Here is a 27,214-nt window from a genome sequence, read left to right on the forward strand (position 1 = left end):
AAGGGCAAAACGGAAGGAGCAGTAAAAAGCAAGCTTCTTTCTCTCCCTTATATTGTATGCAGTCTTCCTGCCCCAAGGCAGATGTGCCACTCACATCCATAATCCCAGCACTGGAGTATGAGTCAATTATAAGTTTTAGAAGTCCCATGAATGCATGAGGCTTTGGGGGAACATCTAGATACAAACCATAACATGTATGTATACCTCACAGACCAAATTCCAAAGGGCAAAAAACTAAACTTTGCTTGTAAACATTCTAATGGAAGTTGAAAGAAAGATGAATTTTTAGAGTACATATGATAGAAAAAAAAACCCTTCACTGGTTCGTACTTTTGCTACATCTAGCTTCTGGACCTACTAAATCATTAATACCATTTAAATAAAGATGCATTCTTCATAGTTAGGCATGATATAAGACAATGTTTTAGAGAACTAGAATATCATAGAAGTATTCTTCTAACACTGTAGGGGAAATATGAAGAATGTACATTATGATAGAAAGTAGTAGATTTAAATTAATGGAACACTGAAATTCTTTTCTTTAACATTAGTAGACAAGATTGTCTTAGATTCCAATTAAGGCATCATTGGACACAATGAAATATTTTAGCAGCCTAAATATTAACTATGTTTTTCTAGTCATTTTATTCTTTATTTTCTTGTTTTCAAATTATTCATAGACATAAAACTTACAGGCAATAGCTATCATTCGAATAAAAATACACAGTCACAACCTAGGGCAGACACTACTGATTGTATCTTTTAATAGACATTTCTATTTTTATTTTTGCTGAAGGGATTCAAATGTTTGTTTTGGTATATTGTTTCCAGGATCAAGGAATGGATATTATCTGGTTTTAAGTATTGTGTTTCCAAGGGTCAAATGACTCTTTTTTCATAGTTTAGATTTATTTTTATTTTATTCTTTATTCAACAGGGCTGCCCTTTCTTGTAGTGAGTAGCCTTAGGGACCCGTGGCAACTGCCCCACGTAGCAGCAACCAAAAATGTCTCCACGCATTGCCACATGCCCTTTGGGAGGTCAAGGGAGCTCAGACTTGTTTCCATGAAAGAACCACTGTTTAAACCACTTCTGACAGCTCAATTCCCACAGGAATGAAACTTTTGGGTGACACTCTATGACCAGCACTGGCCAGCAAGAAGCAAAGACAGACATCCAGGATTCCTGGAAAAGCTCCCACAAAAGACACATGAAGTTTTCGTCTCTGCATGAGTTGCTGTCACGTGAGTACATAGAGCAATGGTAGGCTTCATGGAGCTCTAAGAGAAAGGTCTAAATAATCGCAGAGATGCTGACTTCAAGTCTTGGCTTCAGTGAGCTGCTATTCTAACATTAAACTATCAATCATGGTATTCACTGACATGTATTCTAAAAACTCCAGGTCTCTCCTTTTTGTTCTACAGGAGAACACTGGATTTCCCTGCCCTAAGCTCCCTGAAAGTGAGGTGTAATCATGTGACTTACTTTGCTCAATGTAATGTGTGCCTTCTGGGGGCAGATGACTTTGGAAGTCTTTTCTGTCATATTGAGATAAAGTGTGCATTTGACTTGGTCCTTCAGGGCCCATGGATAAGCATCCTTTCTAAGCTACACTGAGTACAGTTAACATGCAAATGATAAACCTTTGGTTAGAAGCTGCAGAGATTTAGAGCTGTTGCCCAGCATTATTAAACACAACATGACTGGTACATCTACCTCTAAATTACTTGTCAAATAGATAAATATCTTTATTTTTTGGCCACTTTTGTTTGAATGTTTTTATTTCTTTTTAGATTTAAAAGGGAAGTCTAAATGCTGTAATACATTTGTTGCATTTCTTTCTTAATTTCCTGAAGAAATATAGGCGGTGTACCCAAAATTGGTGTTAAAATATAACTGTCAAATAATAAGACTTTAGAGCAATGCACATTTCTACAGGCAAGTGTTCTATAAATCTTTTCATGTTATACACATGCATTCAGAAACACAAATACACTCATCTTCTTCCCTGTTGGAAGGGAAGGTTTGTTTCTGTCTAGTGCACAGAAAATTCATAGAATAAACTAGTCTTGATTTGCTATATTCAACCAGAACCCTCATATGTCTATTTAAATTGGTACTTGGACAACCATTGTTATTTTCCTATCACCTTGTCTGAAACTCAGTATTGCTTGTATTGTTTTTGTGTTATTTGGTAAGTCTATGTGTGTTTGTTATTATGTTTCCATCATTTTATTAAAAAAAAAAAAAGAACGGAAGAAAAAAATAAATTGGTACTTGGGCTTAGGTAATTTGCTTGGGTGTAAGATTTGCAGTTACCATAACTGTATAGGCACAAGATCTCCAGGGGTATATTTAAGCTTGATATAACTAAGTCATTAATTCAGTCATCCAATAGTTCGCCAATTAGTTGCTAAATGCCTACTAAGTATTAGGCAATGTAGCTTATAATATTTTCACATATATTCTCCATTTGGTCTAGTTTCCAGTATCAGTTCTTCCTCCCATGGGAAGAAAAATTTTTCTGGAGGTCAAGATGGCTAATTCAGAGTCTCAGTACTGCCAGTCTATGATGTGTTTTCTGCTAGAACATCTTGTGATATAAAGTTAACAATGGTAACAATGAAAATAAATGTGACCATCATAAACTTTGAGCTCTGCCTGAATTTAAATTGTGGTGCTGGCCACTGTAAGCTGGTAAGCAAGTTACTTGACCTTTCTGAACTACAATGTCAGCATTCTAAGATACCTGCACCACAAATTTATGTCATGTATACCAGGTGCCTGGTCCATAGCTTAGCATAAAATTGGACTTAATCAAGGTCCCTACTTTCTGTCTGTATACTCTTGAAAATCAGATTTCAACTTTCTAGAATTTCTTACTGATTTGTAAACTGAAGAATAATTTTCATGTATCCAAATGCTACTCAGTAAAAGGTAAATGCAAGTTGCAATTTAAGGAAGCCTTCTCTATTTTTCATGTTTAACACTGCAATTTTCTTATACACAGCTATCTGATTTCTTTTCCTTGAAACATTAATATGAATGCAATGTATATGGAATTGTACAGAAGTAGAAAAGCTTTAATCTCACATGTCACAAGAAAGTAATTTACAAGATAGGGAAAAAAAAGTGTTTCAGAGCATTAAAATCCATGTTATAGTGCTACAAGGATTAAGTGAGATTATATACATACAATGCAGAGCTGTCCTGGGGAAAAAGTAGACACTAAATGGTAGCTTATGTTATTTCTGCCACTAGCAACTCGAAATAAAGGCTAGAGTAAAGAATATTTCTGTTAAGAAGGGACTATAGATAGGAAAAATTAATAATCTAAACCCATCACATAACATGTGATGTTTACTAATATCCTCACATTATAAAAAAAAATAGAGGCCACTATCTCCCAAATTTCTGTCCATAAACCTGGGGCTAGAAGCTAGAGAGGGAGAGAGAGGGAAGGAAAGAGAATCCATAGGAAAAGAGGCTGTTTAATAAAAGTGATGGAATAGCGGCAGTGAGTGTGTAGAGAAGAACCAACAAACAATTCTCCTGGTAATTCATCTTATTGTGACTAAATCTCCCGTAAAAGCCCATGTGCACTTCACAGTAAGAAAGCCAAAATGGATTAAAATTTCAAGCCTTAAATATCACTTGGCTTAATATATGTAAACCCAATAGTCAAAGTTTTCAGCCCTGTAAAGTAACTAAACATAATTGCAAGCAGTGGAAAAAGAAAAGGAAGGTAACATTTTTATAACCACTGCTATTGGCTTATTGATAAATAAATATATAGGTTATGTTTCTTGCAATGTCACAAACACACACACACATATATATGGTATATACATATATAGGTAGGTATCTCTTTAAGTATAACATTATGCACGCACATAAATTCTATAAAACAAGCTGGAGTTATATGTCACAGTCTCAATTCTTTCCAGAAAAAGCAATACTTATGTGTTTTGCTGCAAACCAATATGCATCTGATGTTTTCTCATTATGTTCAACCTGTTTAAGACTTAGGACATTTCGTTTCCTGTGCATCATTCAGCATGCTTTTCTGTGCACACCTAAATACTTTCAAAATGAATATTGAATTTTAAATTAGGATAGGAAAGGATGTTCTGTTTGATGACTTTACAATTTGTTTTCCACAGAACGAAAGCATCCCCAAACAGAACAGTATTAAAACACATTTTCATTCCCATTTAACTAAGTACTAAGCTCTGTGACTGCACTTGAAAAAGATAAATAAATAAACATCTATGGTCATCAGGTTTGCATGCTGCTGTTTATGATTTCTGCTGTCATTTTATTATAGCATTAGGGATAAAGAGATGCTAATTAGTGCACTGCTGACATTTTAAAAATAATTTTTATTAGTCCATATTTGTAGTACATAATTCTTACAGTCCTTATAAAGAGTTGGCACAGGTACATGACACCTTTTAATTCCTTTTTTCATCCCTTTTCCCTCACCACCCTCCCATCCCCACCCACCTCTTGATCCCCTGCTTTTTTTTTTTATTTTTATAGTGCCTAACATTTACTTTGCTTGTGTGAAGTTGGTACATGTACATGACACATCTTAGTAATTTCTGATGTAATGTGTATTTTTACTCAGATGTTAAAAGAGGGAACATGGAAAGTGCCCCAGCCCAATCTCAGTGACTCACTTTAATCCTACCATGTGCAAAGCATTTACATTGACACTATCTTCTTGCATCTAAAATGCTTCAACTGTTACCCACTATATATAAAACCTGGTCTCCTTCCCATTACTCAGGATAATGATTTTTAAGCAAATTTTCTGACTTATTCCAAACATAATTTTGAAAAACCAATTCCTACCCATACACATTATCAATTTTTACAATAATTCAAAGTGATGCCAAAGCATGTAATTTCTGATGTACTTTTACATAAGCATTTCACCTACTTTTGTCAAATCATTAGAATCAATAACATGCTTTCAACTTTTTGGAACATACCTATAATCTCACCAGTTTTTAACATTAACTTTTCTTAGCAAAACAATGTCTGTTTTAAAAATGAGATGTGATTTATTTAAAATACATACACACACTTTAAACAGTTGGAGAGATATGCAAGGAGATAGACTGACACACAGAGAGATGATGGATACACACCTTGTCCTGAGTGTTTCACTGGATGAGAGAAAACAAACTGACTTTGGTGTTTCTTGATTTGCTCTTCCAGAGCCCTTCCTCCTCGGCTTCATATTGACCTCTAGCATGGGCCACTGCACCAAGGTCAGATTTAAAATGGGTGAGGGGTGTGCTTTTTTACTCAGTGGGGAAAAGACAGTTATAGAAGGTTGGGGAAGGGGAACCAGTCAAGCACAGGTGCATTCTCAGTGGGGCTGACTTTAAAAAACAGTAAATACAGAAGTGGAGAATCAGGAAAGTGATTCTGTTGCTGACTCACATCTTGGAATATCAACATGGTCACCTTAAAGAGGAACAGTAACCTGTCAGAAAACTACTGCTCCAGGGTGACTAACATGAGCTGGTCTTGCCAAGGGCTTCCTTCTCCCTGCTACACTGTCTGTTTTTGTTGGTCTATTACATGAAGACCTTTGCTCTATCCAGGCTGGTGCCTGGGCCATTCCTGTAAGCACAGTGTTATATCCTTGTATTTCTCCTCTGGTCATTGTCTCTCAGCCGCTGTCCACTGAAGTGTTGACTTTTTAGCTGTGTTATGTCAAGTTGACTTCATACATTCCTTCCTGTAGCAAGGGAGACCACTATGAAGCAGCCTGAGCAGGACTTAAATTAACCAGTTGGCTTTTTATGTTTACTTGTGAATCTGTCCAAAGCCTAGGCCACTTGTCTGGAGGTGGGTGATGGACTCATAGTAAGTGAACCTCTCTGAGTCACTAATCTCTACTAAAACGTGTAATGGTAGATGAAGCCAGAAAGCCTCAGACAATAAGACAAGATCACAGCCAAGGACACCTAGATCTGATATCAACTAGATAAAGACTATAGCCTCAGGCATCTCACTCCTTGTTGGATTAACTTAATCTTTACTAAGGATTAACATAATACCTTACTTGGGGTAGTCCTTGAGTAATTCTGCCCTTCTTGACTGTTCTCCTCCCTTCTTCTGATAACCAAATAAATACCGGGGCTACGTTTCAGTCTTAGCCCTAAGAGGCTCTTGAATGCTGTGAGCGGGCTTTGATCCTCCTAGAGCCCTGAATTCAATCCATTTGCCTCTTTCCATTTAGCCTTCACCGTACACTGGTTCAGGAAACTATGGACCTGATCAGCCCACAGTAAGTAATGGATATTATTAACCTGATACCATGGCACACTTATCAAGTCACTGTGAATTTCACTTGTTTCTTTCAGTATTTAACTCTACTTGAATTTATGTTTTTGTTTACTTTTATTTGATCTTATCCATTTGTAAGTAGTAACAAAATCTGCTTTTCTATGAGGGCAGCCCTCAGGACATGGCTCAGTGTTATGATATGATCCTCGATGATCCCCCAAAGCCTCATGCAATCATAGGTGGGGCTTTTTCAGACTGGGCTGAATCTAGAATGTGTAATTCCAGGATTAAGGATGTGTGATTACCAAATCGATACACTGATTGTTTTGCACTGCCCTAATGCTGCTAGCCTGGGTACAACATACAAGACAGAAAGAGGCTCGTCTTCTCCCCTGCTTCCTTGCTCTTCCTGTCTTCTGCTTGCTATGAACTGTTTCTCATCTATGATCTCCCTCTGCCAAGCCACCTTGCCTGAGAACCAACCGATTATGGACTGAGACCTCTACCAACAGTGACCTAAATAAACCTTTCCCCCTTTAACTTTGGGTGTCATGTATTTTGATCAGCAATGAGAGAAAAGTAACTAAGACATTCAGGGTCTGGAAGCTGTCAGCTAAATAGATCAGTGAAAATCCCTCAAATCATAACAAATGCAAAAGCAATAGGAATTAACTCTTCACTGATTTCGAGCAGAAAGTTGTCCAGATCCGTAATACTTTCAATGCTTAAGACAATTCAACTTCCTTACTTTACATCAGCTTTGAAATGACTTAGACTAGAAATTTTTCAGACACATTTCAATGTACAACAAATCTTAAAGTACAAAATCAGTGTGTAACTGCTTCATAGAGTTTACAATGCACAAATATTCAGCTCTCATCTGTTCAGCATCCTGAGCTGATGCAGTATTGAGAAAACAAGAATTTGGTTAACAGAAAATATAGCAGAATTAAAAGCAGAAGGGGCTGAAATTACGAGATAAGAGAAAAAAAATAAAAAACAAGCAAGCAAAAAGTCTCTGGCAGGGACAAATAAAAACTATCTAAAGGACATTTAAAACCCATAAACAGCCACATTAAAACTGTTTTAATATTTTTAATGTTTTACATGGAAATACAAATAGTACATAGTCCAACTAAAACCATCATTAAAAATGGAAATTAGGGGGAAAAGGGAGATCTAAATCAACAATAGTGGACACGCTAATATGATTTTGAACAAACTCTCATTAGCCCAGTGGAAAAACCACTGAAGTACTGAGCTACCAAAAGTTAATAAAGTTAGAAAAGTAGATAAACTTATCAAAAAGTATTGATAGTGGTGACAAATTTCTACAAACTCAATGTTGTGCCTGTTACAACAGCTGAATGGTGTAGAAACATTTATTACTTTTCATGAATGGGGAAGTGAAGCAAAGCATACAGTGATTTTTATATTTCAGATCTGATTTTGCATTTCAGATTTCTGATTTTGATCCATGTATAAAAGTGATATCTTTTTTTTGTTTTGTTTTTTTCAGGTACTGGGAATTCAACTCATGGCCTCATGCTTGCCAGGCAGGCGCTGTGCCACTGAGCTAAATCCCCAGCCCCTTTGATTTCAACTTATAAAAATACATGACTGGTCCTGTTGAAGTAGCTCTAGCTGGAGGCTTGAGTTGTGTCTTCCCTTTCTCCAGCAGACTGAAACCGACCACCCTTTCTGAGACCATACAGTGGCCCACCTCTTCCACAGAGCAGCAGCAAATGTTTCCTAAATGCACGTGGGATGGAGGGAGCAAAATAAGAAAATAACTCTCAACATAAAAGTTTCTTGACCAATTACATAAGCAGTACCTGTCCTTTGACTGATATCTATTACCCGAACGCACCCTGTCAGTAGAATTTCCAAATTAAACCACTTTATTCAAAGTTATTTCATTTCCAAATGGCTTCACAGCTCTTTTCCCTCTAAATTAGCTTTTGGAAAATGAAATACCTTGTAAAGTGGAATTCTCCTTTCCAAGTTGTGCAGTGTCTTTAGGTTTAGCAAGCAAAAAGAATGGGTTTACAGCACCTAAGTGAACAAATGGAGCCTCTCTAATGTGAATTTGATATCTACTTGAGAGAAGCCGCATCTTTCTTAACGTGCAATCGCCTTTTTAGGTATGATTTTGTTGTGTACAGCAAAGATTTTCTACAGATTGTTCACCAAAAGGGTGACATACTGGTGCCAAGTCAGTATGCATTTGTGTATATATCACGTGCTGTGAAAGTAGATAAATTGTATATATACCGTATGTATTTTTCTCATATAATATCCATATAGAAAACACACATACTTTTCTGTGAGCAACAACAATTAAAATATTTCAGCCCTGTATATGAATAGTTTTCTAAGAATGCACATATTTTACAATATGCATTTTTGTGATGTTTTGGAGAAATGCAGTACATGATGGCATAAAAATTACCAAACAGGCTGTTATCTTGACCTATCCCTAACTTGCTACATGAATTTGAGTATATCATTTATTTTCTTTCCTAAGTTGTCTCATCTCAAAAATGATATTAATATAGACAGTAGCTACTACTTAGGAATGCTAAGAGAAAGATACGGATTTTGTTATGACTCGCAAATAATTATGTGCAAGTGAAGCAAGAGCATCAATAGTAGTGGCTATGAACTCTTCATGTTCACCACGTCCCAAATCCTGCATCACCTTTCTGATACAAGCTCAGCTGCTCTTCTAAAAATCTCAGTGAAGTAGATAAGCCAATCCCATTTTACCTGCAGGAAAATGAATGAGAAGCCAAGCAATTTGCATTGTGACATGTGAAACTAAGATTTAAATGCGTTCATAATCAGGCCCTGCAACCATTTAATATTAGCCAGGATATAGAATATCTATTGAATGAAAATATAATATCATTGAATATAGGGAATGAGTTTCACATTTTTCTGGTATATTTTACAGCATAACAATGTTTTACATGCTTATATTTGTGACATCTGTCAGATACATTTTCCAAAGTGCCCCATTCCAGGTAACTAATAAAAAAGAAGCAAGATAAATATAAGAACTGATAAAATAGGGAAGGAAGGAAAGCCTTGTGGAAATTATTGTGTATAGATATAAAGTACCTAATGTACACATTAAATTTCACGCTTACATTATCTTTGCGATTATCTTACCAAGATATGTCTCAAATACATCAGTTGCATCAAATGTCTGTCCCAGCAGCAAGCAGATGGCACACTCATCGGAGCTGACTCAGAGTGTTTAATAACGGTTCTATTTATAAGCTTGTGATAGATGAAGAGGAAGGCACAGCATAGAAAGGTAACGCTTAGGTTCAACTACACCTGAAAGCTACCACTACCCTAGCTAAGGACTAAAGCAGCAAGAAAAGAAATAAAAACTGAGACCCTCAAATTGAGGTAAGATGTCAGCCACTGACAGCTTACAGAATCAGCAAGGAAGGAATCAATGAGATCTGTAATTAAACCACACTCTGTACCTTTTCTTCTATCTGATGGCATTTTGCATTGGGCAAAAGCAACATGGAGCTGGAAAGTAAGAGGAATATTTGATTCAATTTGAAAGATCAAATGGCATTAGAGGATGGTGGAGTGGTCCAGGCTGGATAAACAGAAGCTGCATCATAGCCACTACACTTCCATGAAAAGAAACATTGCCCCAGTGATCTCAGAAGATTACTACTTATGCCCACCAAGGATATATCACAGGGTCATTATAAGAAATAATGCAGCAATCTGCAAATGTCAAAGTAAATCTCAAGGTGGTCTATACAAATGCACCCCAGAGAACATGTTCCAGGTGCTTTTACATTCTTGACTTTGAGAACACTGAAGATACATTCTGGCTGCCTCTATTTTAATTATTCACTGAGCAAAGGCAGAATTCCCTGAACCTGTTATAGAAGAAGCAACAATTTTTCAGAACACACTGTGTAGATTTAATATTACATATTCTCATTTGACTTATTCTTAAACCATATCTATAAGTGGCATTTATACACTTAGAAAGCATGAGGTTGTATGACCTACATGCTGTTTAAAAAACATCCAGTCTCCTTTCAGCAAATACTTCAGGACAGTGGGACAGTACTTATTGTTGCAGTAAGTATTAAAGGGCAAGAACTTCTCTGTGCCTCAGTTTCTTTATTTTGTAAAAAAGTTGTGAATCCTTCCTGCATCTGACATCCTTTGATTCCCTGTGTTCTTTGATCAGGGAATGGGGTGAGTGAAAGTTATGGAGATGAGACCAGAGGCATTATAGGCTGGGAATCAACAGAGATTTAGGCAAAGAGAAATATTTTTCTTTGATTTTTCACCCCAGGAATTCCCTGCTTTGTTTCCTTTGTTCATAGTCACTCAGGGGATAATAAGAACATCCTACTTTATTTCTCTATTTCTTCAAAGAGAAGAATTAAATTTTATCCCTGGGAAAAATTGCTACTGGTTGAATAAAACTGCAGTTTTCACCAAAGAACCATCTTTGTTTTCCCCATGACCTAGAAGGAGTCACTAGAAAAAGATATTGCACACAAATGTGTCCAGACACAGTTAATACAAGACAAAATTGTTAATGAGACACACACCTTTCCAGCTTTGGATTTCTACATGTGCCGTCCTCCCAGTAGGAATTCTTCCCCTTGTTTCCTAGTGAATTTGTACTTCTCTCACAGATCAAGCCTAGTACTTTCTTACACTGGGAGTATTCTTTTGGCCTTCTTAAGACTTGTCAGTATTTTTTTCTCATTAACGAGCCTGTCATTTGTAATATTGTTCTGTTGACAGTGAAGTATTTGTTTCTGGGGTCTCATTCATACCCATGTGAATTTCTTACACTGTCAGCTCCGTAAAGATAGACTGTCTACTGTGCTCACAAGTGCATTCCGGAGCCCTGCGCACAGCAGACATTAGAAAAACATTGGAGAGCCATCAAGTGATGTGATGATCTGCTCTATATTTTATTTTATTTTATTTTATTTTATTTGGTTTTTCTCCCGTACCGGGAACCGAACTCACGACCTTGCGCTTGCCAGGCAGGCGCTTTTGCCACTGCCGCTCTATATTTTAGGTGGATATATTCCCAGAAAAGGTAAAGTAGACACTTGGCAAAGAAGACGTCATCTACAACTACATCTGTTTATTCACAGGAAAATATGGGATTGATATTTCATTTCATTTATTTTTTTCTGAAGCAAGACTTCCAAAGCATCCACGTTAAACCTGAGCTAAGTTTGTGCTCAACGTTTTGATCTTAAAATTAAATCTCTGTGCTGATGACATTTAGGGCTGATTAGCTTTTTGTTGTGGAGAGCTGTCCTGTGCATTTCAGGATGTTGAGAAGCATCCACAGCTTCTACCCACTAGATGCTAATAGAAGCTCTCCTTATTCCCTAAGCAGGAACAAGCTAACTCTCTCAAAACATTGCCAAATGTCCCCTGGGAGAGGAAAGTCTTTGCCGGTCGAATATCGATGTAGCAGGAAAGCCCTCACACCTTCAAACTAACACCTAAATATAATGGTCTGTTAAAATGCTCACACAAGATTTTTTCAACACTTCACAATATAAAGGGATAGTTCGACAGGTTAATCCTCTTTGCACAGCTCGCTGAGACCCTTATTAATTCAAATTGCTGCCATTCTTAATGGTTTCATTTTATAGTTTTGAAAATATCTTAATCTGTAATCATTCCCTGTGGGATTTCAAGTAAAAAGCAAGTCTTCATAAATCAAATAAATCAAGAAATAATAGGCCAGCATAGGTCAGACTTCTAATATCTAAAATTTCACTCTGGTTCCCTAAGCTTTTAATTAAGTCTTTTGCATTGGGTTTTGTTTCTAGGCTCACAGCTCACTTTAGTATGTCTAAGCAAATTAATGTACACTGAAGGCATGAAAACTAAAATTAGGCAAGGTATTTGAAAAAAATCCTGCTGTAGTAAATTGGGACTTTTCTGTTGGGTATCAGATATTTAATACCTACAGATAGGCTAGGATGGTGTTTTAGTTAAGTGGGTTTATCTTTTGAAGCCACACTAACATAGACCTGCTGAGTGATGGTGTAGTTTTGTATGTAAAAACAGATCAAAGACAAAGTTGACAAATGTCTGAACATAGACGATACAGGCAACTAAGTTGGGTGATGCATTTTTCTGCTTTACAGTTTAATGCAAGATCAGTTCACAATGATTCAATTTTGTATACAAAACTCACCCCCTATGTCCACATCAAAAAAACTGGTTGCATTAGGAATATCTAACCCCTACTTTGGAGTAATAAGGAAGATGTATAAACATGTAAATCAAATGGTCTGTCTCCAACAAATAATATTTAAATTTTAAGGTGAATTCATGAAACCACCAGCATATTTTATTTTTGAGACACTTTCTTGTGTATTTTTTCATTTCTTTAACAAATGCCAAACAGTGTGGAAAAAATTAATTTCTGCAGATGCAATAAAACTGATTTTATAGTTATCTTACAAGCACATATCTTACTTCTATTCTTTATATTCTCTAATAATGTAATTCAAGACAGGACTTTCCACTCTACAGAAGTGATTACATCTTTAACACTGTTGCACAGATATTATGAATCTCAGGAAAAGCAACCCTGGGGGAAAACACCATTGTTTTAATTTTCCTTTTCTTTTAACCAATTTTTTTTCATGCTTAAATGATAAAAATTATACTTAGTTAAAATTAATCTTTAAAAAATGTAAAATAACAAATTGGTTTTAAAATGACTAAAGTTCAAACTCATTACCTCTGGTGTTGTATTCCTTAGTCTTTTCTTATTTCATTTTCTCTGCTGAATCCTATGTCTGTATACCCAAAACAAATTACTTTCTTTTTTGGGCTAATACATGAAAAGATTATGGAACAGTTTTCCCTAAAAAAAATCAACTATTAGTGTGCAGAGATTGTTACCCAAAAAATGTGTTTCACAAATCTATACTGCCTAGAAATGATCAGTTTTTAATGCTCTAAAAAGATTTGTGTGCTGATTTACATAATTCTGTGGCTTCTTTGTGTGTACTTAAGTGTATGTATAAATAGGCCTTTTCACAGATTATTTCTTGCATTTAGGTCTAAGAAATATGATGCTGATTTGGATGGTAAGGAATTAATTTACAATATCACATTTCCTTCCTTCAAATGACCTGAAGATTTTTTTCTGTCTTGCAGATTATTCTTCATTTGGAAATGTCAGTTTTTAAGGTTTTCTCAGGAAGCTATAGTGGAGAAGTACTACTTCTGCATTTTTTATAACTTGCATTCATAATAATGTTTGAAACTGAGAAACTAGATAAAGATTGGAAAAAATTGCAATGACAAACATATGAACTGGAAGGAATCCATCATTAACTCAGTTTGTAGCTCACCTAGGCTTTTTACAAATGCAACAGGAATCCTTACATTTATCAAATTATTTTTCAGCTCCAAGTACAGAGGTGTGGGTCTGGGGATGTAATATATCATGAGTTTTTAATGAGCATTTCCTTCTCACAGAAAAACAAAGCAGGAAATTCTACAGAAGTTAATTTTTTTTCTCTCCAGGATCCAGAGAAGAAGAATAAAACCTTAAACCAAAATATGCTACATTTCAGGCTTTCTTTGTTGGCTTTGAATCTTAAAACCAATTCTTCACAATACAGAATCTAAAGAAACATGGACAAATTTAGCATTCTTGACTAAGGTTGATCAACAAAATTTAAAGCTGTTCCATTTCAGCCTTATATAATCAATAGTCCTCTTAGATAAAATAGACTTTTCCAAGAGGACATGACTAAGATTACAGATAAGTATCTGGAAGATTCAGAGGGGATAGGAAAAATTTACCTCTATTGGTAAATTTTATAAACTATGTAAAATATGTAAATAAATTCTAACAAAAATATAGTCAAGCAAAATCAAATGCATTTAAGCAGAATCAAAGCAAAACAAAAGAATAAATAAAAGAAGAACTACTAAATAGTTATCTAACATATATAGTAGGTCTATATGTGTATGTGCAAGCCATACACCCTGACCTTGTGACACAATAAAATGAGTTTTGTCAACTGCGCTGGAATCCAATCACTGTGACAAGCAACTTTTCATTGAGCATTTTTATTGAACGTTTCAGCAAACATTTGACTGGCATACACATACCCTATTGGAGATAAGTGCACACTTCCCAACTCCCCAACTTTAGAATTTAGATACCTGGAAGAACTTTTATGTTTCTATTTCCTCCCTACTTTTTTCCTTTTTAAGATATCTAGTTGGTACTGAAAATACCTGTAGCCTTGTCTGGTATAGAGAAATGACAGTTATCTATTTGTACATGGAAGATTCTCTGTGTGAAACCTTGATTCTACTTCCAAGCACCACATCCAGGTATATGCAGAGCAGTTATTCAACCACACATCTCATTTAAATCTCTTCACTTCATAAAAGGGTCTCATCCCTACTTTCTGATGTTTCCGCATCTGCTTCAGACCAGAGGTGCATGCTATACCAACACTTCAACTTTCTGCTGTTCACCTTCCAATAAAGCTGAGATTCAAGTAATAATTATGGATGATGGTATGGTGATATGCTGTCCATCCACTTACCTGGGCAATACATATGTTAATCTTAGATCAAACTAAATTACTTGAGAAATCTATAATAGGATGTTTTGAAGGCTTGTCCTTGCTACTAATAATTATATTGTCATGATATTACTTGAGCACTTTATAAGACATAAAGGTGTGAAACACTACTGATTTTACTGCACAGACTTTTATCCATAACATCACATCTTTTATCAAGACCACAGGTTGGATTTGTTATTGGTTTTCACATCAAAAACCCGGAAATTTGTGTAAGTAGGTTGGCCCTCTGCACTGTGGGTTTTATCTTGTTTTCTTACTTTCTTCAACTACCAGAAAGTTCAGACAAAATATTCTGCTCCATTTTTGGCATCTTTGCAGAGAAACATCCATGACTTTATCTTGTTTCACATTTACCTTCATTTTCATTAATACATTTTATCAGGTTATAATACCTGTATCTGATTTCCATAAGCCTTTGAAATATTTTTAGAATAAGACAGGCTATAAATACAAGAATGAATAAATGAATAAGTAAATGATGGAGAGTGTGCAGAAACATAAATTAAAACATCCTCTGAAGGAAAAAGAAAAGGTCAAATGTTACTTGCAAAATCCTGAAATGTGTTTGAAAGATTACTTCATATGAAACAAAAGGCAGTGAAGACTTCAGGAAGAGCATAGTAAACTTATTTTAGCATGCTTTTCAGGAATGTTTACCGATTTTACTTTTTATAAGCACCACATTAATCATGCATTCATTCCATTTTCTTAAATCTGATACAGAGTGTGAATAGGAATATCACAGCTCCACACTGAGGGTTGCCTTTCTGACTTTTTATGAAATTTTCACAAAGCGAGTGACAGGTATTATTCTTTAGCCTTTTTCCTTTGCATGCACATGTGCACAAGAAAAGGATAACACTTGTGTGAATTGTTCCAATTAAATTAGAGTAATAAAAAGTATTGTGGCAGTACAACACCAATTTGTAATTGGTACTTTTAATTTTTCTCTGAATCCTTTTTAGAAAGGAAGATATTCCTCTACGCTCAAGTAATTGTAAGGTTAGTTGATCAGAAAAACCCACACAACACAAAATTCAAAAACAGTAAAAATATATGGAATTTAACACAGTTCTGTTGAAATATTTTTACTGAGGTTTAAACTAGGTTTGAGAATTGGCGTAGATTTGATTCTTTGCTATAAAGATCCCTACAAAAATGATGCTTCAGTCTCCTTCCCAAATCTCCCTCATTTTCCAGACGCTTGCTTAATTTACTTTTCTCATTGCTGAGAAACAATACCCAACACCCACAGTTTGAAGGAGAATAGGTCTACTTTGGCCCATGTTCTAGAAGTTTCAGTCCTTGCATAGTCCTCCCAGTCTCCTCAAGGTAGATGAAACCTCCTCAGGCCATGGCATTCAGGACCCAAAGAATGGAAAGGAGGAACCGGTAACCGCGGACCTTCCAGGTTGTCCTCAGTGACCTGTGTCTCCAGACCAGGCCTCACTTCCCAACAGCAAGTCAGGTAGGAGACCCCAAGTCCAATCACCTTCCAAAGGAACCCCTGTGCCAATGATTGCATGAGGCTTTAGGGTAGCACCTAGATATAAACCGTAACAAGCACTTTGCTGGGAATGTCATAACTTGTAGAGATCACACTGATGATTCTGCGCTCCTTGCCTTTGGAAATGTTTATACATTTTATTTATTGATTACTATTTCTCATTCATTCAAATGTGGATTATTAGCACTTTTGAAGTGAGTTGTATGAGCAAAATGAAGTTAAAAGAAAATAGAATTGAGACAAAGGTTTAAAACTGTGACTTGATTACTGGGTATCGCAGTTTAGTTTTTGGGCGGAGCTAAGTTTTTCTGCCTAGCTAATGACAAAGTCGGGCTTCAAAATCCTTGAAGGCTCTTTCTCGTGTTAAGCATGATCGTTTTTCATTTATTTATATATTTTTATGAATAACTTGAATATTCATTATGCAGAAATATTTTTATTTCTTTAAAATACACATGTGTTTCATAGCTTATTAAAAGAACTTCTGGGTCTGATTTCTCTTCCTTCACTGTTTACTTTCTTTGCCATTTATCATTTGTAGGTACAACTCTGAGAAGAGACTGCAGCATGTGTTCTGATAATGAGCGATTATTTATAATAATTTTATAGAATTTTCCATCACAACTATTATTTTTTCCTTAAGATATTTTCATTGTAGTTTAATTCTGGCTATTTTACTACAAATATTACACATGTGTAGAGGAACATCACAGTAATTAGGCCCTAGATGATGTCATCTCTTCCCTGTGGTTCCATCTAACCAACAGGCGTATTCTCCTGGGCCCCAGTACAGGTATTTCAAATGTGACTGTAGCCTGAGAACATTTTGAAGGCATAAAAAAATTGTCATGGTCTGTGTTCCTAGGCCTTCCTGCCCTGCCTTTCCCTCTACCTCCCCTGCAAGCAGTGGAAGACAAGATGTTTATCCTGTGGCCTTTTCCTAGTTATCACAATGCACTGACGCCTTCATATATGAGTATAACTCTTCAGACACCAGATAGAGAAAGTCAAAGTGTCAATAGCAGCAATGTGAGACACGTGGACTCCCCTCCCTAATCATGGGTGTAGAACTGGAGGCCAGCACCCAGGGTCAGAATGGGACAAGCTGCACCTGTGAATGTCCTAGATGAATGACAGCAAATGTTTTTACCTTCAGGCCAGGATACTTAAAACTCCAAAGGGAAAAAGTTTAAAAGATTGACAATACTGTATTGTGTTTGAAAGCTAGGACCCCGATGTGGCCTCATGGTGAAAGTATTGGTTTGTGTGCTTAGTTAAACTTAAATTCAGGGAAATGAACCAAGCTCCACACTCTTGACGCTGTGACTATAAATGTTAAACATAAAAATTGAACGTCTTCATGCAATATCCCAGTGCACACCAGTGACAGTCAAGTTCAACAGAGGACTGCACAGGTGGAAGGAAATAGCTGAAGCAGCCATGCACCTGGTCACCACCAGCTATTCTAACATACGAGGGAGAGAATTTACTCAAAGGTTATGTGACATGGCAGGCTAAGAATCACCAAAGCTCCTGTCCGCTAATTCCAGCGAAGATTTGCTATGCCCATCTGCATGCAAATAACTGCTTCGATAACCTAGAATCTACAGAATGGTTATGGTAACGTGTCATTTTTAAATGAAATAAAAAATAGAAATCAAAATGAAATACATATTCACCCCAATCTACTATCTTAGTTAAATTAGGTGGCTTCCTTATTCTGCATTCCCTGGATAAAAGTTTGATCTATAAACAAGAATGAATTGCATAAATTCCCAATCTGATGTAAAATCACACAGTACAGCCTGTATTATTTTGTAAGCATTTTCCATCTTAATACATAAATTTCTTCATAAGAATTATATTTATTCAGTCCTCTGTTTCTTAAATCTATACTATTCTTTTGTAACTATTCCTTCTTGTTGAACATTCACAATACTTTATAAAGGTTCTTGCCAATTCAGTGAACATGTATAGAAATAGCCTTAGGGTTCAAATATATCCTGAGAACAAAAGGAACACACACTGCCTAGAATTCAAAAGGCAAATGTTGCCTTCATACTTGAAAGATAGCTCTATCTCAGTACTCCATTTTTAGGAGGTGAGGTACAGTAACATCTTACACAATATAAACATAGCTAGGTCATCAGAATGCACTTCGGTTTATAGATGGCCAAAGTATGCAATCGAACATTTTAGAAATTTAAAATGTAGGAAACAAAAGAAAACCCTTGAAAGTTGTAACTGAGCTCTCATTTTAATATTCACACACTTGATTTTCACCTTCCTTTCCCCAGTCTACATTATGAGGTGCTTTATCAGCTCTGAGAATTAAGTATTGATTTTAAAGGCGTATTTAGACAACTTTTGCTAAGAAAGGAATTTTTGCAAATAGTCTGCTGAGTTTTCATTCAAGGGCATTGTACTTAACGCTTTCAGCAGAGTGTGTTACAATGCTTGATTCAATGTTCAACGTTAAACTATATTTAATTAAGTACATATATTATATAATTGAAAACCAATATGCTAATGAATAGAAACAACTAGTGTGTTTTTTTGTAAATTTATTTCAGATTCTAGGGAAGATATTTCACCATAATATTTTATTGATAGGAAGTTTTATATAAAACTCATTACCTTAAAGATATTTCAAACATAAAATGCTGTTGTCTTTATTTTAATGACAGTCTTTGTAACTGTACACTATACAGTTACAGTTTGATATAGTACACTATATGGAACTGACAATAGTCTTTCATACTATTTCTCTTAATGTGTTAGTTACACACTGTTATGTACGACAGAGCGGGTGGGAACAGTAACAGGAGAAATCCTATGTTGGTTTAGTATTTTACTTTTTAAAAGATTCTAGTGTTAAGACTGTTTTAGATTTATAGAAAATTTGAGAAAACTTTACAAAGAATTCATGCATTCTCCATATTTCCCCATTATTAACAATTTAAATTATATAGTAACTATTTTTAACCAATGAACCAATATTGACACATTATTGTTAAAGAATATGACTGTTCTTCAAGTGCTTAGGTTTTCCCTAATGTTACTTTCTGCTGCAGGAGCTTAGCCAGGACACTGCATCACATTACCACCCTTATGTCCTTTGACTCCACTTGGAGTCATTGTGAAAACTTTTCAGACTTTTCATGACCTTGACTGTTCCGATGAGTATTGGTCAACTCTTTTGTAAAATGTCCCAAGTATTGGAACTTGATATTTCCTCATTATTAGAGTGGGGTTTTATGCTTGGAGGAGGAAGGTCAGTCAGGCAGAAGTCCATGTGGTAGACATCAATGGCAATTCCTTATTAACAGACTTACCACTGGTAATGCTGACATGACTACTTGCTGCCTCGTCTGCTTTGGAGAGCTGCCTCTTTTCACCTGTTTCATTTATTTGTCATTTATCTATATGAGTTGGACTCATAAGAGACCAGTCATTTGGATCACGGATACCTTTAACATGTCCATCAGTTGGACCTGGGGGAGCATCTCCTTCCTTTCTGGATTTATAAGTAATTCCAATACCAGATTATTTTCTTCCTAGTCATCCTTTTCTCCAAGGAGCCCTGTGTGCAGAAGAGGTTGTTGCCACTTGAGTATCATTGCTTCATCTTCTCTTAGTTAACAGAGGTAGGAAATGTGCATATGTGTAAACAGTAACTCCTGTATGGATTGAGCTTTAATCAATCATAAATGACATAGACGTTTAGCCTTAACATTCTCTATACTCTCAGATTTGTTCACTGTAATATTCAGTATTGAAGCTTGCATTTAAAAATAAAAATAATAAGTTTTAATAAACTGCTAGTATCAATTGATAATTGGTTGGACTAATGAGAAATAATCATCATTTTTTTATTAAGTAAAAACAAAAATATCTAATTCTAGTATAAATATCTGCATTATCAAACTACTTTTGAAATATTACTCAGTAGAAACATTAGAGATAATCATTAAGTTTTACACATTATTTTATTTTGTAGCTTTGCTTTCCCTAGTCAGGATGACAACAAACTGGTAATTCTATAAAAGATCCAATTTATCTTTCTAATTTGTTTAGTCAGTGAATGCACCAAAATATTCATAATAATTTAAACAGTTAAGGGAATGCGTTTCCAAGCTCTTGGATGTTGTTTCTGAGATTTATTTGTGGTCAGCAGAAGTTTACTCTTCATTTAGTCAATAGTATTGTTTTCTTTTATTTTAAAAATAAAAGAATGAAAACGTATTAACAAACACACATACATTTACAAAATAACTAGTAACTAATTTTATTTTATATTTGCATATTAAGATAGCTTTATACAAAATCACATGTTTAAAAAATAAATTTCAGTGAGCCAAAGGGGATGAAATATTGCCAAATGACTTGGAATAGTTATTTCTAAGGATTTTTCAGTAGTTTATAAATAAGATTAAAAATCAAATATTTTATCTCTGCAGTTTTTTCCCTCTAACTGTCTTTCTAATTGGTTTATTATTGGAAATATGGTAATGTTACGTCACAAGTGGTAGAAACTTCCCAATTTGATACAAAACTTGATTTCAGTAAATAAAGATAAGAAATTCATAAAGTTTATGTAGTTGGAGTGTATGATTTTTAATTTCAGTGTTCTACTTTTCTATGAAAATTTACCACTGAAAGAATAGATATGTATTTTTAAATAAATTAATATGTTGAACTATAAATATAGACTTTCACTTTATCACAAATTACGTTCCTGGGGAAAAATTTATAAATATAATGTGTCCATTTAACATAAAGTTAATAAGTTGAATTTTCTAAAAAAAGAAAAAAAGAAAAACAAGAGCAGGTAAATGATGTAAGTCACTTTTGAAGTGAAAGAAATGAAACATACTTTCTATACTGAATGGACAATTATCAGTGGAATAACAACAAAGGGACCAGATGGGAAGGCTATGAGCACTCAGTGTCACTGTCTCCTCCAAAACCAACCCAAGCATGTTTGCTAGGAATAGGCAGCAAGAGTTCTTCTCTAATTGTATTGCATTCTTTGAGTCCTTTTCCCTACAGAGAAATTCTAGAGAGTCCACAGACAGTAGTAACTTTCCCTGTTGCTGATTGTCTCAATTATGAACCATACGTATATTAAGTTATTGGTATCCCCAAATAACAAGGAATAACTACTCACTTTTCTTATACTCGAGTTTGGTTTAGTGTAAAGAGCTATGTAAGTGAGTATGCAAATCCATAACCAATGCAGTGAAATTCATGTAAAGAACTTAAATCTTGAGATTCGAATAGCTTTTTCCAAGTTCCTTTACTGCTACCAACTAGTTTGCCAGCTGAGTTTGAGTCACTAAATCATGCTTTTCTTGATGGAAACTGGAGGTCACAAACAACAGAAAGAGAGGTAAAGCTGAGTTCTAGGTAATGTTAACATTAGCCCTATAAAATCAGTATTAACTGAAAAAGTGAATGGTGCAAATAAAACAGAAAGACAAATGACCCGCTCGCTTGCAGAAATGTATTATTATTAGCCAACCGCTCTTTGCTGACAGAGTTATCACACACCTCATATTTTTCAAGGACCAAGAAGGGATTTTAAGTTAGTGTGAGGGTCAGGATGCTTCCTAGGGTACAAGTGCTCTCTCAGGGTGAATCGACTTCAGGCCAAACAGGTCTTCCCACACAAAAGCAACTCTCATGTGAGTTTGTGTAGGTTTGGTAGCATGAAGCCGCACTGTTGATACTCCATGCATTGGAAGTCATGAACCTGTTCCGGGCTGACTATACAACTGACATGATAAATCAGCAGGAGAAACTCTCCAAGAGTAACATTTGAAAAAAATAGGTCTGATGAAAAACTTGAGCAGTAGTATAGATGGTAAATCACAAGAATGGAAGATTCAAAGGAACAGACCCCTCTGCCTTTTTGTCTGCTGTCATATGTCTTTTACCAAGAATGGTATCTAGTGCATGGTACAGGAGAAGGAATTCAAAGGACATTTGAAGTTTAAAAACTGAATGTTAAAATGATGACAAATTTAAGGGCTTAAAAAATAGTCATTGGTTCAAACAAAACTATGGGCAAACTTGTATAAACATTATTTGGAACTTTGATTGTACAATACTTTTAAAAATGATGCTTTGGCAAATATGGTTCATATGAAATAGATTTATATCTCTCCTAAGGAAATGAAGGTGCTTAAATGATTATGCTGTAACTGTAAATTTCAATGCTATTTCCATACATTTTCACAGTATCTGTCTTTAAATGGAAGACTTAGTTATGCAATATGTTACATAATATATTTACTTAGTGGGTTGTTTGTAAATTATATAAATCAATATCTCTGACTCTCTTTTCTGAAATAGGAATGATAGACACCAATACTGAGTGTTCAAGTGTGAGGAGATTTAATATCAGAAGTCTTACATGAACATGTTATATCAACTTTCATGTCCCGATTTGGGAAGAAAATGTCACTAATAAGAATTAACAGTAAAATATTAACCATAGCAGTAAGGTGACTAATGTATCCAGATACTCCTCAAAGCTATTTCATATTCTATGTCCTGTTTTGTTTCTATTAATTTTTACAAATGATTAGTCTAAAGCTCACAATAATTTTAATTTGATTTCTCAGATACAAAAACAAAGGGCTGCTGAGAGCAACTCACCTTGACTGAAACACACACCTAGCAACATGGAGATGGAACCCAAGTTTATACTTCTTCTGCCAAATTAGGTATCAGAAAGCCTCGATGTTCACCACTTCATCCTTAACGCTGCTTTTACCACCATCTCTATGACTATGTATGTTGAGATGAGGCACAAAATGTACATTAAACATATATAATAGTATTCTGTAATTATAAAGATGACACATCTGTTTTAGAAGCTGCAAGTCTACACAGAGGATTTTCTTTTTTCCCACTGGTGGAAGTGGGCCACTACCTACTAATTCCACTCTACTAGTAATGCATTGGCTGATCATTCAGGGAAAGGGTAAAGTTCTCAGAACAACTAGATGGGTGTGATAATTAGCTGACTGTTGACATACGCTGGTGTCTACAGAGAGGGAGGAATGACCCCAGATCCCCCGCAGAATTCCCAGCAGCTGGCTCTATTTCTTCTCTGTGCAAACTGTTTAGGTTCTTCCCCAGTGCAGTATAAATACGTAGGGTACTGCTACACCACAGGACCCATTTAGGTTGGATAGACTCCCTTTACTGTTGCATAGAACTGCAACCATAAATTGCATTCTAATATAAATGCCCAAAATATTTATGCATACATAAGTTCTCAATCACTTTTCTAATATTTAGTAACATGAGTTCTTTCTTATATTTCATAGCTTTCCTCAATAACTTAAGTTTAAACAGACATTCTAGCAAGAGAAATGGACTGGCAACCAATTCATCCAAGCATCTGAATGTCATATAAGAACACTATTAAATGCCTGGTGTTTGCGCTATACTTTGTTTAGGGTATTTCATGTTACTTAAAAATTATATGAGTTAATAATCAAAGGTCTCTTCTAGTTGGTTGGTTGAGTGGTTGGTGATTTGTTGAAAACTGAAAGCTGAGATGAGAAAGAATACAAGTTAATCATTCATACACACGCACACACCCACACCTGTCCCCCACACACATATACACAACATGCAAGTGAAGTTCCCAACTCTGCGGATATTTTGTATTTCAAGCTGGACTTTACTGACACTCAAAACTAACTGTAGGAGGAAGATTTCTTCTGAACTGAAGCTGCTTTTCCTGGTGTGAAATTATCCATTTAAAAATATGTGCCAGTCCATTGGTATGTATGGGCTGGCTGTACCCATGACAAACACAGGTCACACACAGCCAAAAGAGTGAGACCCTTGCAGTGCATATAAAGAACACTAGGACATGCAATTTCACTTTATCCGTTGCAGCTCTCATTTAGAAAAAAAATCTCATTATCTTGTGACATATATTTTAAAGTCAGTGAATCAATATTGGCTTTTTTTTTTACTTTAAAAACTGACTAAACTTTTAAATGGCTGACTGTGATTGTTTGAATTTGGATAAATACTCAAATCTGTGAACAAATATGTCTAAAATTATCCTTTTCTGCTTAGATTTAGATTTGAAGGATGCAGGCAAGAAAATTCTACCTAAGCTTGTTGTACAAAGAAGTGGGATATCCCTATTTCTAAGGTCTTTAAACTTACCTCTTTCAAAGTGGATGATACACAGGTAAAACACCAATTAAGTTAATAAACATTGGAAATTCAAACATATCCTCATTACTTATTTTGTGTTGTTAAAAAATATATCTTAAAGTATCCACATATGCTTGATTCCATTCAAACAACAGGATATTAAGAATAAAACACACCTTGGGCAAAGAATTGTTTAGTTATAAGCAGTAATGAATCATGTTAAAAGCAATTACTTAGGAATGCTCCTCATAGAGCTTAAGCTACCTAATAAGTGTACAATATCACATCATTATTCACAGTCCAGAAAATATACAACTGTAGTAAAAGTACAGTAATGAAACTTGGGGATCTTTTCTTTCCATGAGAATCAGACCCCACTTGCATAGAAAAAGAAAGGGCAGTTTAAAGCAGTCAACTACAATTTCTTGGTACATGGATGTGTTCTGTGACAAAGCAACGGTAGGTTATAAATTTTTGTGAAGTAAGATTAGACTAGTACAGGAGCTGGGCGGTGTGTGTTGCTCAGCGTGTCAGGGACTGAGTAGCCAGCCCGTGCCCTGTCTTTCCTAGAAAGGGTGTGAGTTGGAAGTCCTCTGAGTTCAGGGCTCCAGTACATCTGAGGCAGAAAAGTGGAGACAACTGCCTACTGTCACCACCTCACCTGTCGCTGACTCTCTCTGTGACTGTGTCTAAGAAGCTGGGTTGGCCAGAGAAAAAAGAAGGAGGAAACATTGAGATTTAAAATTAAAAACCAAATAGAAGCTGGATTTAGTTTGCAAAGTAAGGGGAAGTGGTGTGTTAACCTCCAAAGCTCAGAACTGCTAAATGCCTCCACAGACCGAATTCGGTGGAGGGTGTCATGCGTGTAGGTGCATGGACATCAGTCACGGTGAGAGGCGGGCAGGCAGGGCAGAATGAGGCCCAAGAGAGAAACCTGAGCGGTATCTGATTCTTCTCCCCACTGCTAGAGCCTTCAGCCAGAAGTCAGACTCGGACTCTGCCCACTCCGGACTTCGTAGACTCCACGTCGAAGAATCAAACTTAGAGATGAAAACTTGGAGCGCTGAGCTAGCAGGCTCTGGGATGTTCCCACGTCCCTAGTGATCTTAGTGTTCTACTTTTAAGATCCCCAAATACCTGCATCCCGGATACCCAGAGGCCAGGCTGCTGGGGGCCGGGCTGTGACTCTGGAGGGCTGGACGGGCAGTCAGGCAGCTGGGTGATCTCACCCGGCGCCCAACTCCGGCGGCTGCAGCGGCCAGACCTGGAGCCCAGTCGGGTGCCAGCCCAGGAGAGCCTGGATCCTTACGCTGTCTCCTTCCCTCTTGGAGCCAGGGTTGAAAAACCCGCCAACCCTACTTCCCGGGAAGCCCGAGACGCCGGGAGGGAAGCAATGACGCGGGTCCCCTCTCCGTGCCGCCTTCGGTGCGCACTGACCTCCACCCCCGGCCGCGGGAGCGACCGTGTCCCCAGCCCGCAGCCACAGCGCGTTTCCGGAGCTCACTCACCGATCCGGAGCACTTGCGGGGCCGTCTGGGGGAGGAAGTGGACGAGGAAACAGAGGAAGGTCCAGCTGATGTCCCTGGTCCCGAGCCCGGGCTGGGCGAGGAGTGTGCCGCGCCGCATCTTCTTAGCTTCTTAATTCATGTCCGTGAGATGAGATGCTCCCCACTCAGGCCCGCTCCCCGCCTCATCCTTGGATGCTCCGGGTCTGCACCCCAAGCAGCAGAGGAGCGAGGTGGAGCGAAGCGGCGGGGACGGAGCCGGCTAGCGAGGCTGGGCTGCTGGGGCTCCGCGCTCCGCTCCTAGCCCATCACTGCCCCTCCTCAGCCTCCTCCATGGGCCGCAGACCGCGGACGCTCAGTGCGCTCCGGCCCCGGAGCCCGGCGACCCGCTGAGGAAAGTTGCAGCCTGGATATGCAGGAACGTCTCGCTCATTCGTTCTCTGGTCAGATGCAAAAGTGGGGCGTGGGGGTGGAAGGTGCAGACAGACAGAGAGGAGGGGGAGACAAGGAGAACCGAGAAGGCGAGAGGGGACTGGCTGAGTTGGCGCAGGGTCTCTGATCAGTCAGGATGAGTGCCAGCAGGTTAACTGGAATCCGAGCCACGCTCTGCCTGCTCTCAATCGGCTCTTCTCTCCTCCCCTCGCTGGTCCCACCCTTTATTTACTGCCCGCCCAGCCCCGCGGATCCAGACACACTCACACACGCACACACGCTCACGCTCCCTCTCCCTCAACTTTGCGCTGCGTTACTGGAAAGTCGATTGAGTGTTGCTTCCTCCAGACAGATCAAACCTAACCTACTGGCCGCTGCAGAAGCAGCTGCACTGTGCTCTGAGCGGCAGTAAGGTCGCTTGTGCCTGTTAGGGGTTCTGAGATGGCCAACTATGACATATCCCATCACTTACTGGGAAATCGCCTTCGTGGAGGGCGGTATGTCAGCGAATATCAGAGCTCCTGTTTTAACTCTGACATGCTGGAAGACAAGGAGAATAAGCAGGAGCGAGGGAAGAGGGAGGAGGAAGAGAGAAATGGGAAGCCTTCAGTACTCTG

At 37.2% G+C, this 27,214-nt stretch overlaps 1 protein-coding gene across 2 annotated transcripts in view; it reads right to left on the minus strand.

Moving 5' to 3' along the window:
* Positions 1-26,752, minus strand: part of Grik1 (glutamate receptor, ionotropic, kainate 1) — a 409,294-nt gene extending 382,542 nt beyond the window's left edge. For both annotated transcript variants that reach the window (XM_005375622.2, XM_005375621.2), the window contains exon 1: positions 26,169-26,752. In XM_005375622.2, the coding sequence (XP_005375679.1) occupies positions 26,169-26,286 (118 nt within the window). In that variant the 5' untranslated portion in view covers positions 26,287-26,752. The remainder of the gene's footprint in view (positions 1-26,168) is intronic.
* Between the last annotated feature and the right edge of the window lie 462 nt (positions 26,753-27,214).

Source organism: Chinchilla lanigera, unplaced genomic scaffold (genome assembly GCF_000276665.1).
Source record: "Chinchilla lanigera isolate Chin_1 unplaced genomic scaffold, ChiLan1.0 scaffold00006, whole genome shotgun sequence".
NCBI classification, from domain to species: domain Eukaryota; kingdom Metazoa; phylum Chordata; class Mammalia; order Rodentia; family Chinchillidae; genus Chinchilla; species Chinchilla lanigera.